Here is a 17,880-nt window from a genome sequence, read left to right as displayed (position 1 = left end):
TTTAATTTTTAAACAATTATATTAATTAATAATAAATATATAATGTTTTGAATAATTTAATCAATTAATAAAATGATTTAAAAACTAAAAATAAGAATTCATTACTATTAACCATTATTTTTATTTTAGTATAACACTTAGTTTAATGATACCAAAAATTGAAGGAATAAATAAATATTCTTCTCAAACTTTCCTTGCAACGAATTGAAATGGGAAAGAATCCTTAGACCCCTCAATGTTGGATAATTATCTTTAAAGAAAAGAATCTCCACCACATAATGTAAACTTTTGATTTTGACAAAGACATTTAAATTAGAGTATTTTAAATTAACAAAACTCAATTATTGATTAGTAAAATAATCTTTAAAAAAATACGATATGATATTTCAGTATAATAACTTAAAATCATTAAATTTATAAAGAAGTCAAGATAGTAAAAAATAAAGACATCAAATCAATATATAAAATATCAATCTTCGTACATTTTAAATATAATAAATTTAAAAATTATTTAAGTCAGAATCATAATTCTAAAATCATGATCTACAAAGTCATTATTTTACAAAATCTCTAACCAAATTTTGACACATGACATCAATCCAATAATTACATCGCATACTATTCCATCAAAATTTAACTATCACAAGATTTAAATATGTTTAATATTTTAAATATATCTCTTGTTTAAATATAATAAGTAAAATATTGTCTCTCAATAATTTTATGAGATAATAAGTCAGATATTTTTGGGTGTCACTTCTTTTTTGTTAAATTAATCTTTAAGTTTTTTTTATAAATTGTTAGGATGCCTTTTTTATCAATAATATTATTATTTAGATTAGATTAACACAAAATTAAATAAAACCTCTCTCTAATAAAAAAGAAAAAGAAAAAAAAATTAAACATAAAAATATAAAATAAACAACAAATCTCTTTATAATAACCTATCTTGATTTGACAATTAAAATTTTCACTAAACTCCCATTAACTCTAAAGTGAGAGAGAGAAAAAAAAAATGCAACAATGATAATTAGAGATTGTTGATGATATTTTTATCTTTAATTGTGATAAATCTAATGAATGAGTCAATTGACGATACAAAGACTAGTGATCGGCAACGCAATCGCTAATAATATTTATATTTGTAATTCTCTTTCTTCCTAACCTTCATGTTCCTATCCTCAACCTTTTTATTCCTTTTCTTTATCTCTCCCCTACCTCCCCTCCCATATAAGTTACCCATTGCCGGCCAATGGATTTGCTGGAAATTGATGGGTTCCATCGTGGAACCCATCGATGTCTTTTGAGGAACAATTGGCTGGCAATGCCATTGGCAACATATGGCTTTCATTGCTAGTGGATGGTTCCCTTGACATGTAGATACCTTTTCTTTATTAATTTTATTTTTATTTGAATTAATTTTACTTAATCTAACTTAATTTTAGTTTCATGGTGTTAATAATAGAACGGGTATCCAGACAACAGACTCAAACCATAGTGGGTGTATTTTGAATATAACCACGATTTAGATATATTTTATATTTCGAATGCTTTTTTTTACTTTAATATAATTTTAAGTAAAGCTAACAACATCGAATATAAAATACTAAAAAGCTTCTTAAAAAAACTTAAGATAGTTCGATTTTCCTCTACAAGTGTGTTTATATTCTAGAATCGCTACATGATCAATTCCTCATTGACAGCATTGTTTAAGAGCTCTTAATCAGCCAAGAGAACAAGCTACTGCTGAGAATCCTATACCTTAGAGACAATTTCTTTAAACTTGTCTGGAGCTGGAAGCCAGTCTTATTTAATTTACATGGTCGCTAGAACATTGCACAGCATTGAAAGATTCACAACAAACAACAGGAAGATGAAACATGGTTTTGTTTACAAATTCAGAAGAACTTGAATGGGTTGTTAGCCTGTAATGCTGGGAAGAAATTTGAACAGATAGTTGATACCAGCAATGCACATTGTCTATGAAGAATCCTCGAGCATCATCCCTTTAAGACTCTTGGCCAACCAGATCGCTGTCTCCCTCGGCGAGACCTTGTCTTTCCCGAAAGGTTTCAGCACAACTGCTAGCTCTTCCAGCCGGTTTGACTGCAGCAAGTCTGCAGACAATTCCAATAGCCCTTCCAGGGCCTCTGCCCTCTGCCTGAAAGACTTGACATCCAAAGTTTCTTTTGCTGGTGCTACCTTTCCTGTTCCAGCTTTTGCAGGCTCAAGAGATTCACTTGACGGATTTGAAGATGCGGGATTTTCGACTTCCAGCTCCTTGATGCCGGAGTTATCAGACAGATTTGATTTCAGACTCGTAGTTTCAGAGCAACCAGATGATCTCAGAGCAGGATTCACAAGGTTTGTTATCTGCATTTCGTCCCTTGCTGAATTCATCGGCTTCCCTGCATCTGTTCCTACCAGTGGCTGCTCACCTCCAACTCGGAAACTACTGTGCCTTATGACGTGTATCACATCATCAAAGGCCTGAGGAAGATGTATAGCACCTGGCCTCTCGATCGTTGAATTTTGTGAGACAGTTCTTTTGTCTGTAATTAAATTCTCTTGGCTGGACGGAGGAGAAGAGGCGGGGGAAGCTATAGAATCTGCTGCTGACGATGGTAGTTCTCTCAAAGCAAACTTGTCATCGCCATTTGATTTAGAGGTGAGGCGTAATTGGGAAACAGTATCAGAGACAAAACTGGACTGCCTCGAAGGGTTAACATCTTTAGAAATAGATGTCACATCAAAATGCCAGTTTGGGATCTCAAGAGGCCTAGTACCGGGGCTTGTTGAAGGATTGTCAGTCTTACAAGAAGATGTTTCTTCAGGATGCTGGCTTGGGAACTCCAAAGGTGCATTTGGAGTCGCATTGCCTATATCAGCAGTAATGGCCTCGAGATCTAAGCGAGCCTCAGAGATCTCAAGTGGTAGAGAAGTATTATTCTGGCCATGCTTTTGACTTGATGAATTCACAGGTATGTTGGATTGGAAGGAGGAAGCAACTATCGAGCTGGTTGATTTTGAACTTTCAGGTTCGACAACTCTCTCATGATCGGGAGGTATGTGATCTGTCAAGACAGCAAGAGCAGCTCTTGCATCGTCAGAAAACTCAAATGCTTGAACTGACACAGAAGATGAAACAAAATTGCTTCTATCTACTTGTATTCCTTTGGAAGCTCCCACTAGAGTTTTATCGGGTTCTTGCTCAATCTCCTCTGAAGACTGGATTGGGGAAACATTAGAAACTGTATTTGAAGTTGACTCATGATCTTGAGATGTCCCACTTGGACTAACCTTCATGGTATCAGCCTCTGGACTTGGAGAGTTAATCCCAATTTGCTTAATCCTTCCTGGAAATGTTAATCTTTGAACCAGATTAGGAGGTGTTTTCAGCAATGGGTTCGCAGGAAGAGCATCTTCATCGACATGCCTTGCAAGACCAGGGGGCCGAATTCCATCATGTTTAGGTTTAGCCTTCTGAGACGAGTCAAGATGCAACTGCACAGTTAGATTGTTGACGTAAAAGACAAGTCAGCAATAGATGTTAAGTAAAGAAAAGCATTTAACTGTACTACCTGATGCTTCGACGGGTGTGATCCCTGAAATCGCTTCACATAATCAAAGCTGGCCTTTGTTTGTGCCGAAGCTGTTCCTACATTACCCTTGAAAACAGGAGCAACTGTACCAGGTTTTGGAACTTCAGGGGATGGTTCACAAATATGTCTCTGGGTCCCCACTCCACCGGGCCTTGTATGATTGCCTCTCATCGGGGAAGTATTTTTTTCTCTTACTTTTTCTTCTCTGGAACCTATCGTCATTTTTTCCACAGTTTTCAATCGCTTGGATTCAAAATTAGATCTCTGTTTAGTACGCAAATGTTTCATCACTTCTTCGTCCATTTTGAAGGTGAACGTATCAGTTCCATTTTTTTCATCACTTCGTACCAACTGCTGACTGCCAACATCGTGAATAGAAACCAAAACTGCATCAGTAACATCATTACCACAATCAAATGTCACTGCCACCGTGTTTTTCTCACTTGACATGAGGTTGTCTCTATCAGTGTAAGAATCATTACTGCTTTGGCTCTCAACTAAATTCTTCCTAGCATCAAGAGCACTAGAAATAGGCTTCTCAGGAAAACAGGATTCAAGAGGGTTCAGTCCAGTGCGGTATTGGTTGACGTAAGGCTCCAAATATGGGTGTTTCAGAATATCTGATGCCTGATCAAAATTATAACTAGATAAGTATATGATCTGTCCTGGTAGGAAAAGCTTAAGCTTATGAAGAAAAGGAAATAGAAATTCTTTGGGGGCTTACACTTGGCCGATGTTCAGGATTCTTCCTTAGCATGCCCTTGATAAGTGTTTTCCTGTTGGAGGATGTAACGATATCATTATATGAAACTTTTAAACAATTAACAATCACAAATGCTACATCACTGTGTAACATCCACTATACCAGGGAACAGAGAACTGAGACTTTTTTTTTTTTTTTTAATTTCTTACTTCATTCTATTCACATGCTTTGTTAAGAACTGTCCTAAGTAATTTCTATTCACATGCTTTGGTATAAATAATAGAGTTGCTCATTTGTGAGTAGAAGCACGGGTTTAAGTTATGAAAATAATCTCTTTGTAAAGCAAGGTTACAGTTGTGTACAAAAACCCCTCTCCCTCAACCCTAGCAAAACAGAGATTCTCTAGCCCTAGGGACACCCTTTGTATGGAGATAAAACATACCAAAGTGAAACCGAGCTTTTACTCTTAAGTGACCTGAAAGGAGTTCAATGGACACCAGGCATCAGAATAAATTAGGTCCTCTCTTTGCCAGCCATAGTATCACATGATCGCATTGAGTTTCTTTATCCATGTACCAAAAATGTGGATTAGACTGTTGTCTTGACGTAAATTCTTTCATTGAGTGGTCTTAAATCCAGAACACTTGAACCTGACAAAGAATATTATACCAGCATAGGAAATCCTTGGCATGTGATTTGACCACATGGCAGTCAGAGAGACTCAAGATTTACAGTTTGTTCAAATTTGATAAGTTCTTTAGCCTTCTAAATATTGTGAGGTTTGTCAACAAATCTAGGAGAATTTCTTGTACTCACACTAGGTCATCTTTAGGAAGAAGTGACCTTCCTTCTTAATAAAAAGACAATTGATACGGCCTAAGAAGTACTGAATATATAAGACATACAAGCAGAAATGCAATTTTCAAAAAATTAGGATATGACATGATAAGGACAAATTAATAAATAAATATGTATTGCATATGTACTGAATATTTTATCATTGATTCCTAACTTATTTCTTAATATTGTAATATGGTTGCAACTTGTTTCAATTTTGTATACACATGTTCTGTATGTAAATACAAAGTGCCAGCCAGATGGTCAAGGCGTCTCTATACTAAAACATTACATATATGCTATATATACATCTCGGGTATATTTGGACAAATGTCTTCCACATCTACAAGTGTTTGATGAATGTCCTTGTTTGACTTAACACACCAGCTTCTTAGACAATAGCCTAGTTCAAGGTTACAATCAACGATGACAAAAGCAAAGCAACAAAACTTACAAAAGTAATGAAAGAACTTTCAATGTCACAAGTATCAACTGTGTGGCAGCCACTATAATCTAGTCCTTAAGCCATTGAAGGCACAGCTGGGTGAAGCAAGTTTGATGAATGTCCTTGTTTGACTTAACACAGCAGCTTCTTAGGATATGACATGATAAGGACAAGTTAATAAATAAATATGTATTGTATATGTAAATGGGAAGCACCTTCGTTTTACATAAAATGATTTTAATATTTTATTACGTTTAAAATATGAAGAGGTTGTTTGCATTCTCTAAATTAGGAAAATGGCTTGAAAAAGAAAATCCTAGACTTTATTTCATAAAGCTCTGTCATAAACAAAACAAATGGTTCAGTCTACAATCAAAATGTCTCAATCAGGAAGGGCTTACAGATATAAATTTTCATATTGTATTTTTTTTATCATTGATTCCTAACTTATTTCTTAATATTGTAATATGGTTGTAACTTGTTTCAATGTTGTGTGCACATGTTCTGGATGTAAATACAAAGTGCCAGCCAGATGGTCAAGGCGTCTCTATACTAAAACATTACATATATGCTATATATACATCTTGGGTATATTTGGACAATTGTCTTCCACATCTACAAGTGTTTGATGAATGCCCTTGTTTGACTTAACACACCAGCTTCTTAGACAATAGCCAAGTTCAAGGTTACAATCAATGATGACAAAAGCAAAGCAACAAAACTTACAAAAGTAATGAAAGAACTTTCAATGTCACAAGTATCAACTGTGTGGCAGCCACTAGAATCTAGTCCTTAAGCCATTGAAGGCACAGCTGGGTGAAGCAATAACTTAGGCATGTATTCATAGTATTTAATGTACAAGAAAAACATGTTTAACACTGGTTCAAGAACCTTTGGACTTACAATGACGGTGAATAACAGGAAGGTAAAGGACCAATGGCTGATCGGTTTATCTTACTTATCAATCCTGTCATATCCTGAAATCAAATGTAAAAAATGCCAAGCGCTAAGCAGAATCTTAAATGAACTTAAGAATCACAAGGGAATTCATATGGAATAACAGAAATATGTTAAGTTTCTAAAAAGGAAAATATTGAAATTAATGAATTAAGACTTTTAGCCCTTGTGCAATTTTGCAATAACTTCCCCCTCCCCCTCTCTTGAGAATGAAATATATATTTTCTGAGGAAGATGGCTTCAAAGAAAGCTCAAAACAATCTAATGCCTAAGCTTGATAAATTTGCTGCTTCAACATACGTTACGAAATGTAGCATTTATCTCACATTGAATCGATCACTGTACACATCAATTCAAGGTTAATTTTTATGCTGATAAGACACCACTACCACCAAAACAACAGCAGCACAAAAAAAAAAAAAAAAAATATGCTGATAACACTTTGAAAAAAGAACACAAATAACAACATACAAAGATAATATAACGACAATGAATGATTTATTCCATTAGGTGGGATCAGCCATATGAATTCTAGCCCCCCCCCCCCCCCTCTCTATCTACTTTAATATGATATACAATGTCCAGCCTCTTATAGCACTCAAGATGTAAATATTGTAGGTTCATTCCTTCACAACATAAAATAACATTCTTGTTGTTCACTTTAACATCGAGAAAATTTTAATTAAACAAAATTTGTCTCATTCTTACTTCTAGTTTCCCCAATCACGATCTGCAAATGTAAAGAACTACTGACTCTGTTGCCAAAAATATTCATATGGAATGTATTAATGCCTAATGCAAAGAACATCAGAAAATGGAATCTGGAAAATACAGGGAGTGGCTACCAAACATTTTATACAGCCTATTTCTGAAATGATGGAGAAAATGCAAGCATTCAGGATTCCCCAATCAGAAATACTTATTTGAAAGTCAGTAAACCAATTACAATAGGTGGCTTATAGCATAAAGTAATCTTCTGGTCACATAACTTCATAAAACAAAGAACAGTATTTACCCTAATTTTTACCTCAAATAAAATGAACCAGCATGAAGCTTAAACCAGAAAAAGAAAAAGAGGATGGATGGAGAAGAGACTCACAAAAGCTTTAAAAGCTGGGCGATGAGCTGCCATCTCGTACAAGCAACAACCTGGTCAAAAATTGTAGAATTTCAGCAGAGAAAAATAAATTTAAAGCTGTCACAGTTTCTCAGACGCCCTTTAATTAGTAGAAAGTGGGTAAATAGCATCCCAGTCCAAGAGGCTCTCCCATTTAGAAGGGCTGACAGACGGTTGTATTTGAACAATGGCCTTTCCCTTGCTTTTTTGCAAGGAGGTTACTTTTTTCACAACTCAAACCTATGACTTTTAGTCAAAGGAGCAGCCTTATAGTAGCTATTGAGGCTAACCTTCCTAGCAGAATTGGAAGAACTTGAAAATAATGAAAAAGGGAAACATACCTAGGGACCAAATATCAGATTTGAAACCATAAGGAATATCTGCAAGTAACTCAGGGCACATATAATTGGGAGTTCCAACTACCTGGAAATAATGGAAAAAAGACACTGTTAGCTCCAGCGGAAGTGCTAGCACGTCCACTTTGCACCATGCTTAGAATATTAGGATCTAAACAAAATAACTTGTGCCAAATGAAAAAATAAATTCTGAAAACCTGAATAAAAAACAAAATGACTTTCAAAGGCCATATCTGAACGCCTATCACTTTATATCCATATCACCTATTAGTTTTACGCATACTCCGATGTGTTCAACATTGCTGTTACCTCAGTTTCAAGGATGTTATACCCACGGACAAAAGATTCTTTCCACCTAATTATGTAGAATTGTGCAGCATGCATCTCCAGATTCATTTTTGAGTGAAATATGTACTAAATTCTTTATTTTGTATATTTCTTTCTTTGTTTTCTTATCTTTGCTTGAATATATATGGATTACCATATCCTGAAAATAGAGACAAGCATTAAGTGTTTTCATGCTTAACAATGTAAAATGTGGAAACGTATTTGGAGAACCTACTGAAGAGGTCAAGTCCTCTGACTTCAAAGTTTTGGCAAGTCCAAAATCCCCTGGAATAAAATCAAAACCAATAATACAGAGAGATCTATCAAGTCTTCCATTAGATGTAAAACTCCAATTTACACTTTCAAAAAACTAAGACAAACGCACCGAGGCAAATATCTTGATCTTTGGTGAGGAAAATGTTGGAACACTGCCAAAAAAGTCAACAAATAAATTAACCAATTTAACTTTCAGGTATTAGAGAAAATTCAATCCATATATCTTGACCAACCGTGCGTCTACATACTTTTAGGTCTCGATGTAACACGTAATTTGCATGCAGATACTCAACTGCCAATACTAGTTGAGTGAACCACTTGCGCAGTTTCTGTGCAAAAATAAACCGCTACCATCACATACAGATTAAACTCTAGGCTAAGCAACTGATAATTGAAATGAGTAAATGAACGTCAATATTGTACATCATGAACTGTCAAACCATTTTCGCTCATTGTTTTCCAAGTTGCCCCTCTAAAATCATTCGGAATGCACTTTCAATAAACACATCCATGAAATGTAATACCTTCCATAGAGAAATAGTATACCTCCTCGGGAAAGTACTGACCACTTGATTTTCGCATCGATTCAGCCCTGTTCGCATGTTATACATCAAAGCTGTAAAATTTTCAATCATCTCTTTCTCTCTCGCTCTCTCTATTTTCCCCCTAAAGAATAACTGAAAGAAAGAAATTTCAGATAATTTCAGATTTTGTGAAAACTCACATGTCTCCACCTTCACAGTACCCAGTAACAATGCAGACATAGCAACCCTGCAACAAGAGATATGCCTAATAATTCAGGATAAAAAGATGCAAATACAAAACAAGAAAAACTTTGTGAGAGACTTAAGACACGATATTAGTTATAAGGGCTGGCAATAGATAAAATAACTGGTGAACTAAAATTCATGCAGTCGACAGAGATAAAGACTCGGTATAATGTTGTTGCATGGAACAAGAGCCAATCAAAGCAAATTTTGAAAATTGTAGAAAAGATGAAGGATCAAACCTTCTCGACCCAGGCCTCCTTAAATTCAAGAATGTAGGGGTGTCGAATCCGAGCAATGAGAGCCATCTATGAATCCGACATTCCAATAAGAAACCCAGAAAGGAAAAGGAAATCAAATTACAGTTCAAGAAATGAGAGAAGGCAAAATCAAGATCCCTATAATTGAGCGAGCGTACCTCTTGGTGAGCAGATCTCCTAGAACGCTCCGTCTGCCTAGCCAGACGAATCTTCTTCAAAACATACCTGATTGATGATAAAAAAATAAAAAACCCAAATCAGCAACATTCAATAACAATAGCATATATCAACGAGAAGCAGACCATATAAACGCTTATCTATCTATCTATATATATATGTGTGTGTGTGTGTCTATACATCTTCTTCTCCAGCTTGTGATAGACGCGAATGGCGGCTCCGAAAGCTCCTCGGCCAATCTGCTCCATTATCTCGTACCGATTCATCGGAGACTCCATCATTGTCCTGATCTAGTAGCAATGCCAATCCAAGACAAACAACAGAAATCAAAATTCTTCCCTAACGGGATCTTTCCTGCGCTTGTTCAGAGCATATTCAGATCAAATCAAACCCAGAATAGAATGCCCATCCAGACACGCGCATATACACATTCAAGGGCAGTGAAATTATCAGTTTCAGTTCTCAGGAATGGCTCTTGGACACTAGCAAAACAAACCTCTCAGCCAGCAGAGCGAGAAGGGCCCTGGGGTTGATTCACTGCACTCTTGTCTTGTCCACTTGTGCTTCGTTTTCTTCATTTTTACATCTTTTTCATTGCCTTTTGTCTCTTTTCTCCTACTTTCTGCGACTGTGTGACTGTTTACAGAAAGTTTGGAAAGAACAGTGTTATTATTATTATTTAACTGAGATGTGGTTTAACACCCACCCAATCAAGAAGATTGGGTCCAGTTTTAGTTAAATCAAATATTATCAATTCTAATTTGGTTGTCTTTAACTTTAAAATGGTTAATCTGGGATCCGGATAAATAAATAAATCGTTATCAACGAGTTGGATTGGAGAGGATTAATTTTCTGATCTTTCGCTGTAATTTAGAGAGAGAAAGGGAGGGCGAGGGCCTACGGCCGACACGAGCAGCGACCATCAGAGCCGTCTATTGGACTCTACAGTTAGTTTATGACCGTTGAATCCGGACCGTGAAAAAAACGGCTACATAGTCCAATGAGTTGACTCCTGGCGACTTCCATTTAATGAGTAATAAGGGTGAGTTAATTCGCACGTGCCTTTACAGGTCCCTGTCCCTTTCTTAAATCTTAAAGGATGTGCCTCGCACGTGTGAATTGGTTCAAAGTGGCCCCCTGTATGTATGTGATTTATTTGAGAGTTAATTGTAAAAAAAATTAATTTAAAAATTTAAACTCGTTTTTTTAATAATAAAATCTCATTTTTATTTAGTTTGAACTATCAATTGTGGTGGTCTGCCATTGTTAAATGTTTTTATTAATGTATAATGAATTTGACTATAATAATGAGATAAAAATTATTCATTAAAGCCCATCTATTGGGCCTGTTGAAATAAGTGGTATGGGCTTAGCTATTGGGCTGGGCTTGGTTTTGGGCTCTGTTTTTTTTTTTTTTGGGGGGGGGGGGGGGTGTTAATTCATGAGGTTCCACTTTGTTATTTTGATTAACTAGTATATTTAGATTTAATCTATATTGCCCAAGGGGCTTATCGAATGAGCTTAAAAAGACTAAAATGTTCTCGCCAAAAATATAAATTTACAAGGGATGTCATTGCGTTCGCCTCTCTCCTCTCTTCTTTTCCATGATTGCGATGCGATCGCTGATTGTTGAGAGCTACTGGCTTCGCCTTGCTGCCTCATTGCCATCACTTTGCTACCATCGCCTTGCAGACTATTGGAGGATGCAGCGGTAAAGGCGATAGTCGACAAGGCGGCGAGACGAAGCCAACAGCACTCGGCGATTGACAGTTGCATTGCAATCATGAGAAAGGAGAGAGGCAAAGATAGCGGGTCCTTTGCAAATTTGTTTTTTGGACAAAAACATTTTGATTTCATTCGATAAGCCTCTTGGTAAACTCCTTGAGCAATGGTAGCACGTCTTGTATGGTTATTTAGGAAACCAAAATAAGAAAAGAAATAGATTAAATGGCTTTCTTTCATGTACAAATTAGATATAATATATAATACATATAATTTGTATTATATATTATATGTATTATATATTATATCTATTTTACTACATGTAATTCACTTGAGTTGACTTATGAATCAAATTACAAGGAAAATATTTTGAAATTTCTTTGAGACTAGAATACGAAATTGTTTAGGCAAACGAAACAATTTTATGAATCAAAGCTAAAACCTCAAACTTATAAAGGTGATGCTTTTGAATTTTTCTCCTACTAAGCTACCACCATTTTCTTTGTCGCCAAACATGTTTGAGTTGGGAACGAGAGGGTGAGACTGTATGCTCCACGGCGTAGCTGATTATATATCCGCAGTTGACATGCACTTGGTTTTTTTTTTTATCACAACTTGGCACCGATATGCCCAAAGACCAGGTTGAACCCGTCTTCAAGTCTATACCAATATGCCTATATTGAAGAATTCTCAAAGGAGGGAGATGGAGAAGAAGAAGCAAGAGGGTGGAGAGGGAATCGAGGATGGAGAGCCAACAAGAAGAATGGAGAAGAGAGAGGAGGAGGGTGGTGGTAGTGGGCGGCGGAGTGGGTGGCTCCCTCCTCGCCAAGTCTCTGCAGTTCCACGCCGATCTCACCCTCATTGATTCGTAAGCTTTTCATTTTAAACCAAGCTTAACGAATCTATGTATGTCCTTTTGTTAATTCCTGTATGAAATGAGTTTTTTAGCTGTATATTACATGGACACCGTCTGTTTGTTCGTCTGTGTCATAGACTATATGTGTGGAGTATTGGGTGGATTTGGATTTACTTTTTCTTTCGCATTCATGTTAGAAGAAGGGTTAAGAATTGTTCAGAATTGGCGAAAGAACGCACTATGAACATGAGGTTTTTCAAATTTCAAGACTATCTGCTAGATATATAAAACTTGGACGAAACTTATTCCCACACCAAAACTCTTTGTCACATCCCTCAAACATCATCCATTCAACACCACAGGACCACAGCTTTTGAGTCAAAAGGGTGGGTTGAAGATTATAGTCTATAGAAGAAATGAATTTTTAAAGTAAAAACCGCCAAAGCAGTTTCTTCTTTGATTGAGAAACTGCTTTGGCGGTTTCTTCTATAATCTTCAAGCACGCCCACCCTTTTGACTCAAAAGTTGTTGTGTTGATGGGGTGATTTGGAGATGTGACGAGGAGCTTTAATGTAGGAATAAATTGTCTGTATTTTATTAGTTATAACATTTTTGTAGGTAGTTCTAGGAGTTGAAAAGCTCCTATGAACATAGCTGTGCTAGGTGCAGATATGTTATCATTTTGCCCTTAATTAAGTGAACTTTACCCTAAGCAGGAAGGAGTATTTTGAGATCCCATGGGCAAGCCTGAGGGCAATGGTGGAGCCATCATTTGCAGAGAGATCAGTTATACACCATAGAGATTATCTCACGAATGCCTGCGTTATTGCATCCGGCGCCATCAATGTCACTGATACTGAGGTCTTGACTGCTGAGGGGCGCTTAGTTCCCTATGATTATCTTGTCATTGCCACCGGCCATGCTGATCCTGCTCCAAAAACTCGACAGGAGAGACTTCAGCAATACCGGGCAGGTAAACTTGATAGCAAACTGGGAAATTTAAGCACTATCATGTCTGTAGTGAGTTACTCTCGTGAAAATGGTAGATTAGTGTGTTGTCCGAACTCCAGATTTCATCATATAGCGCAGGATTGAGATAGTCCAGCCAAGACTTGAACTTTACCAAATAAATGGTGAGAAATTCTTGCAAACCGGCAATTCAAAGCCAATCCGGATAAGAAAGTAGTAATACCATCTAACAATGTATAATGGCATTTGGCATCTCAAATGATTTGGGATAACTTAAGCCAAGTCTTAATTTATCCCGCAGAAGAGGGATAAATATATACCAAGTCTCCCCCAGGTATTCTACTACCCCACTTCTGTGGGATTAAATTCTTGTGCCAAGGGGACATTTTGTCCCTCGTCTCTGTCTTGTCTGTCTGTCTGCCTCTCTCTCTCTATTAATGTTAATCTATACCTCATTCAAGATTTATTATACCAAATATGGGATAAGATTACTTTTAAGTTTATGCCTCCTTGAAACTTAGAATACCAAACATAGGATAGGATTATCTAGTCTATCCCTATTTTATCCCATGCTTGCTTTTATCCCATCATTATTTAATGTGGATATCAAACGGGAAAGGGATTGAAGAGATAAAAGGTTCTTCGTTCCATAGACCGAAAGTTAGAAGTTTTAAGTCAAACCATGAAGCTAGTTCTGAGATATAAATGCGCAGAACTGAACAGCAATAGTCCAAATAGTATACTGAACTCACTTCTGCTTGTGGTAAATTTGGAAATCTTTCCAATGGCAGATAATGCCAAAATAGAAGAAGCGCGGTCCATTTTAATCGTTGGGGGTGGCCCTGCTGGTGTGGAACTTGCTGGAGAACTCGCTGTTGTTTATCCTGATAAGGAGGTCACTTTGGTGCATAATGGATACAGGCTGCTGGGGTTCATTGGACCAAAAGCTGCTAGCAAGGCTCTCGATTGGTTGAAATCCAGGAATGTGAAAGTAAAGTTGGAGCAGTCGATAAATTTGGACTTGGTATCAGAAGGATGCAAAACATATGTAACTTCAGCTGGAGAAACTGTCAAAGCAGATTGCCATTTCTTGTGTACAGGGAAAGCAGTAGGTTCAACTTGGATAAAGGCGACAGTGTTGAAAGATAGCTTGGATGCCTTTGGAAGATTGAAGGTAGACAAGAATTTGAGGGTCAAGGGTCGCAAAAATGTTTTTGCAATCGGAGACATCACTGATATAAAGGTGAAGAGTACTAAACACTTTATCTGTTGCGTTGGCTGCAAGATAACATAAATTTGAATATCTTGCATATATAGCAAGAAGCTCCAATAGACTTTAAACCTTGGATTGTGTTTGGAGAAGTTTTGCTCAATTTGTTTTTTCCCTTCAAACCAGAGTTAATTAAAGTAGAAAAAGGAAATGGGCAAAAAGGAAATGAAAATAGAAAGAAAAGCTTGCACGCATCTGAGCCATTCACAATCAAAGTCCTCAGTAGCTTCTTGATGTGGCCTTGAGGCTTGAAATCATCAATCAGATAAAAGGGATAGAACATAAAATGAATATTGATTCTTAGAAAAAGCATTGGTTGTCATGAATCTTCTAAAAAATGCAAGGGATAGAACATAAAATGAATCTTAGTGAATACATTCAGCATGAGAATTTTGTTAGCTGGTTTTAAATGTTTCTTGGTTTTGTTAATTCATAATGTCTGGAGATGATAGCAATCACAACTGTCAATTTAATTTGTAGCCTTGAAGGGTTTTTCTTTCATTTTAGCAGAAATCTAATCCTCCATTGCCTCTTCAAAATCTTCGATGTTTGCCAGGAAATTAAGCAAGGTTATCTGGCACAAAAACATGCTCTAGTGGCTGCAAAGAACTTGAAGCTATTGATGACTGGAGTAAAAGAAAGCAAAATGGAAACTTATGAGCCTCGTTCCATAAAGGCGATAGTTTCACTAGGGAGGAAAGAGGCAGTGGCACAGTTTCCACTTACAACAGTTACTGGAATCATTCCTGGCTTGATCAAATCAAGGGACTTATTCGTCGGGAAAACCAGGAAGCAACTGGGGCTTGGCCCTCATCTTGTCTATGACTAAGCCAAGTTTTTGAGTCAAAATGGTAAAATTATAGCTGTCACCATTCTTTGACCTTTCATCTTCAAGATTTCCCCCCCACTTGAGTGGTTGCATATATTAAGAGATGTATTCAATTGTTTGGGATTCAGTCACTGTAATGTGGACATCATCGTCGTCTTTAATGGGTAGAACACTTCATTTCTAACGTTGATTACATGGAGGCTTGACTAGTCAATAAAGATGTTTCAGTTTTAACAACCTACTAAAGAAACAGTTCTCATATCATCTAAACAACCTACAGAAGCCAGAAACCATAGAGGCATGCCTTCTCTCATCTTGATCCATGGCGTGCAAGCAATTTATACGGAGTCCGGCGATAATGAATAGAACAAATTAGGCCAAAGGAAACGGCAATAATGGCTTCAATCATACTCATATGGTTCCCCTACATAAGTTTCAGGAACATATCCGGATAGCCTGAGCTCCAGGCGAAGATCCTCTAGCATTGCATATATTTTTTCTGTTTCAACGTGGTATTTATCACCAGCTACAAATTCATGAACATTGCAGTCTATTTCAATAGAACTGATCCCGGGTTTCTTCTGTATTCCGAGATCCTTCATCTTCTTCCTCACGCTGTTTGCCCCATCCCAGCTTCCGACAGCTGCATATATATTTGACAGGAGCACATAATTTGAATCAGTACCCGGCTCCAACTCAAGAAGATAATTCATCAACCTTTCTGCCAAGTCAACATTGCCACGAGTCCTACAAGCAGCCAGCAACGATCCCAACACAACCTCATTAGGCCTCATTGGCATGTCTTCGATCACCTCCAAGGCATCTTTCAGCCTCCCTGCACGGCTATAAAGATCGACAATGCATCCATAATGTTCTATTGTGGGAGATAGCCTATAAACTCTCTTCATCACGTGGAAGAGCTTCAATCCTTTATCAACCAAGCCGGCATGGCTGCAAGCAGCCAGAGCTCCGGTAAAACTTACACCATCTGGCTTAAAGCCCTCTTGTTGCATCAAGTTGAAATGGTCAAGAGCCTCCTCTGCATGCCCATTAATAGCAAAGCCCACAATGATGGAGTTCCATGAGACCAAGCTTCTAACTTTCATATCCTCAAACACTTGACTAGCAAATTTGATGCATCCACACCGGGAATACATGTCTATTAGTGAGTTATTGATCCTAACATTGTCCTTGAGATCCTGATTCAACACAAATCGATGGAGCCATAAGCCTAAACCAAGAGTCCCCAAATTGGAACAAGCCGAGAGTACAGAAATAATGGTGACATAATCGGGTTCCACGCCTGAAACCTGCATTTCCTGATACCACGCCAAAGCTTGCTCAAACTGACCGTTCTTGGCAAACCCATTCAGCAAAGCAGTCCAGGAAACTGTATCTCTCTTCGGCATTTCATTGAACAGCTGGATTGCATCCTCAATTTGGCCATTTCTCATGTGCCCATCAATCATGGTATTCCAAGACACGTTATTCTTCAGGCATATCTCATCGAAACTCAGCCGAGCCAGATCGACGCGGCCAGATTTGGAGTACATGTCGACAACGGCCGTGCCCACCTTGACGTTGGTAGTATCCAAGCCCAATTTACGAACATAGGCATGCAGCGACGCCCCAAAACACAGAGTTAGTAAAGGAAATTCGGCGCAGGCAGAGAGAAGAGAAACGAAGGTGACGTAATTGGGCTCGACGCCGGATACTCTCATCTCAGCAAACTCTGCGGCAGCGTCGGCTAAACGGCCGTTTCGACAGTGCCGAGTTATAGACGAGGTCCATAAGACGGTGGGGTCGATGGCGGCTTTATTGCTGCAATTGGCCTGTCTCAACGGGAGATGGCGTTTTGCAAAGCTGTTGGAGTGAATTCCGTTGGCGTTGATGGGTTGCGTTGGGATTTGGGGTGGCGGCGGCGGAGGCGGAGGCGGAGGCAGTTGAGTGGTGGCAGTGGCCGCGTAGGCGGCGGGAATACTCATTGTTTGCCTCTCTTGTTTCAACAAATGCTAAAATCACACTTCACTGGTAGATGCTTGATTTTCTGACAGCTGAAGAAAATAATTTTCTTACCAAAGTAATATTAATAAATAATTTAATAATAATAATATTATTATTTTTTAATAGTTGTTTGATACTTTGATGAATTTTTCCTTTTAAATTTTTAAATGGCACCTCATTTTACGAATATTTTAAATAAAAATTGTGCAAATAGGCTTTGCTCCCATTATCTAATTTGACGTTTACAATAAATATTTAAAAGGTTTATTTTTTAGTGCTAAACTTCTTTCTTTTTCCTCTTTAAGTTTTATTTTCTCTTCTTGTCTCCTCTTTCTTTTTTAAGATAGTTTTTCCATACTCTTCGCTTATATTGATTTGAACACTATAGGGTCCTTCTAACTGCAAT

The 17,880-nt window shown here is 37.4% G+C and overlaps 3 protein-coding genes across 6 annotated transcripts; 1 reads left to right on the top strand and 2 right to left on the bottom strand.

Annotated features, from left to right (window-relative positions):
• Positions 1 to 1,650: 1,650 nt before the first annotated feature.
• On the bottom strand, positions 1,651 to 10,468 carry LOC127804426 (serine/threonine-protein kinase Nek5-like). 4 transcript variants are annotated; one of them, XM_052341290.1, is made up of 15 exons: positions 10,321 to 10,468; positions 10,005 to 10,114; positions 9,806 to 9,872; positions 9,630 to 9,695; positions 9,345 to 9,391; positions 9,167 to 9,212; positions 8,869 to 8,949; positions 8,730 to 8,772; positions 8,580 to 8,629; positions 8,003 to 8,084; positions 7,644 to 7,693; positions 6,491 to 6,564; positions 4,327 to 4,378; positions 3,582 to 4,229; positions 1,651 to 3,504 (listed from the first exon to the last, which is right to left on the bottom strand). In XM_052341290.1, the coding sequence occupies exons 2-15, from the start codon at positions 10,103 to 10,105 to the stop codon at positions 1,981 to 1,983; spliced, it is 2,931 nt and encodes a 976-aa protein (XP_052197250.1). In that variant the 5' UTR covers positions 10,106 to 10,114; positions 10,321 to 10,468; the 3' UTR covers positions 1,651 to 1,980. The 4 variants fall into 4 exon arrangements, with proteins under 4 accessions (XP_052197250.1, XP_052197254.1, XP_052197267.1 ...); XM_052341294.1 differs by having other exon boundaries at positions 10,005 to 10,109; XM_052341300.1 differs by having other exon boundaries at positions 1,652 to 3,483; positions 10,005 to 10,468.
• A 1,604-nt stretch (positions 10,469 to 12,072) lies between these two features.
• On the top strand, positions 12,073 to 15,694 carry LOC127806231 (uncharacterized). The gene is made up of 4 exons (XM_052343748.1): positions 12,073 to 12,414; positions 13,119 to 13,375; positions 14,163 to 14,614; positions 15,198 to 15,694. The coding sequence occupies exons 1-4, from the start codon at positions 12,290 to 12,292 to the stop codon at positions 15,468 to 15,470; spliced, it is 1,107 nt and encodes a 368-aa protein (XP_052199708.1). The 5' UTR covers positions 12,073 to 12,289; the 3' UTR covers positions 15,471 to 15,694.
• Positions 15,695 to 15,842: 148 nt separating this feature from the next.
• On the bottom strand, positions 15,843 to 17,500 carry LOC127805569 (pentatricopeptide repeat-containing protein At1g05750, chloroplastic). Its single transcript, XM_052342627.1, has one exon. It carries the CDS (start codon positions 17,453 to 17,455, stop codon positions 15,872 to 15,874), a length of 1,584 nt encoding a protein of 527 aa, XP_052198587.1. The 5' UTR covers positions 17,456 to 17,500; the 3' UTR covers positions 15,843 to 15,871.
• Between the last annotated feature and the right edge of the window lie 380 nt (positions 17,501 to 17,880).

The sequence above is a fragment of the Diospyros lotus genome, chromosome 1 (assembly GCF_014633365.1).
Source record: "Diospyros lotus cultivar Yz01 chromosome 1, ASM1463336v1, whole genome shotgun sequence".
NCBI classification, from domain to species: domain Eukaryota; kingdom Viridiplantae; phylum Streptophyta; class Magnoliopsida; order Ericales; family Ebenaceae; genus Diospyros; species Diospyros lotus.
The sequence above is the reverse complement of the archived record's forward strand: the minus strand, read 5'-3'. Positions and strand labels throughout refer to the sequence as shown.

Coding starts and splice junctions, on each gene's coding strand:
- LOC127805569 (XM_052342627.1), bottom strand. CDS start 17,455: ATGAGTATTCCCGCCGCCTACGCGGCCACTGCCACCACTCAACTGCCT.
- LOC127806231 (XM_052343748.1), top strand. CDS start 12,290: ATGGAGAGCCAACAAGAAGAATGGAGAAGAGAGAGGAGGAGGGTGGTG. Junction 12,415..13,118: donor GATCTCACCCTCATTGATTC/GTAAGCTTTTCA, acceptor TACCCTAAGCAG/GAAGGAGTATTTTGAGATCC. Junction 14,615..15,197: donor GAGACATCACTGATATAAAG/GTGAAGAGTACT, acceptor GATGTTTGCCAG/GAAATTAAGCAAGGTTATCT.
- LOC127804426 (XM_052341290.1), bottom strand. CDS start 10,105: ATGATGGAGTCTCCGATGAATCGGTACGAGATAATGGAGCAGATTGGC. Junction 8,630..8,729: donor AGATCAAGATATTTGCCTCG/GTGCGTTTGTCT, acceptor ATTTTATTCCAG/GGGATTTTGGACTTGCCAAA. Junction 7,694..8,002: donor ATCTGATATTTGGTCCCTAG/GTATGTTTCCCT, acceptor ATTTTTGACCAG/GTTGTTGCTTGTACGAGATG.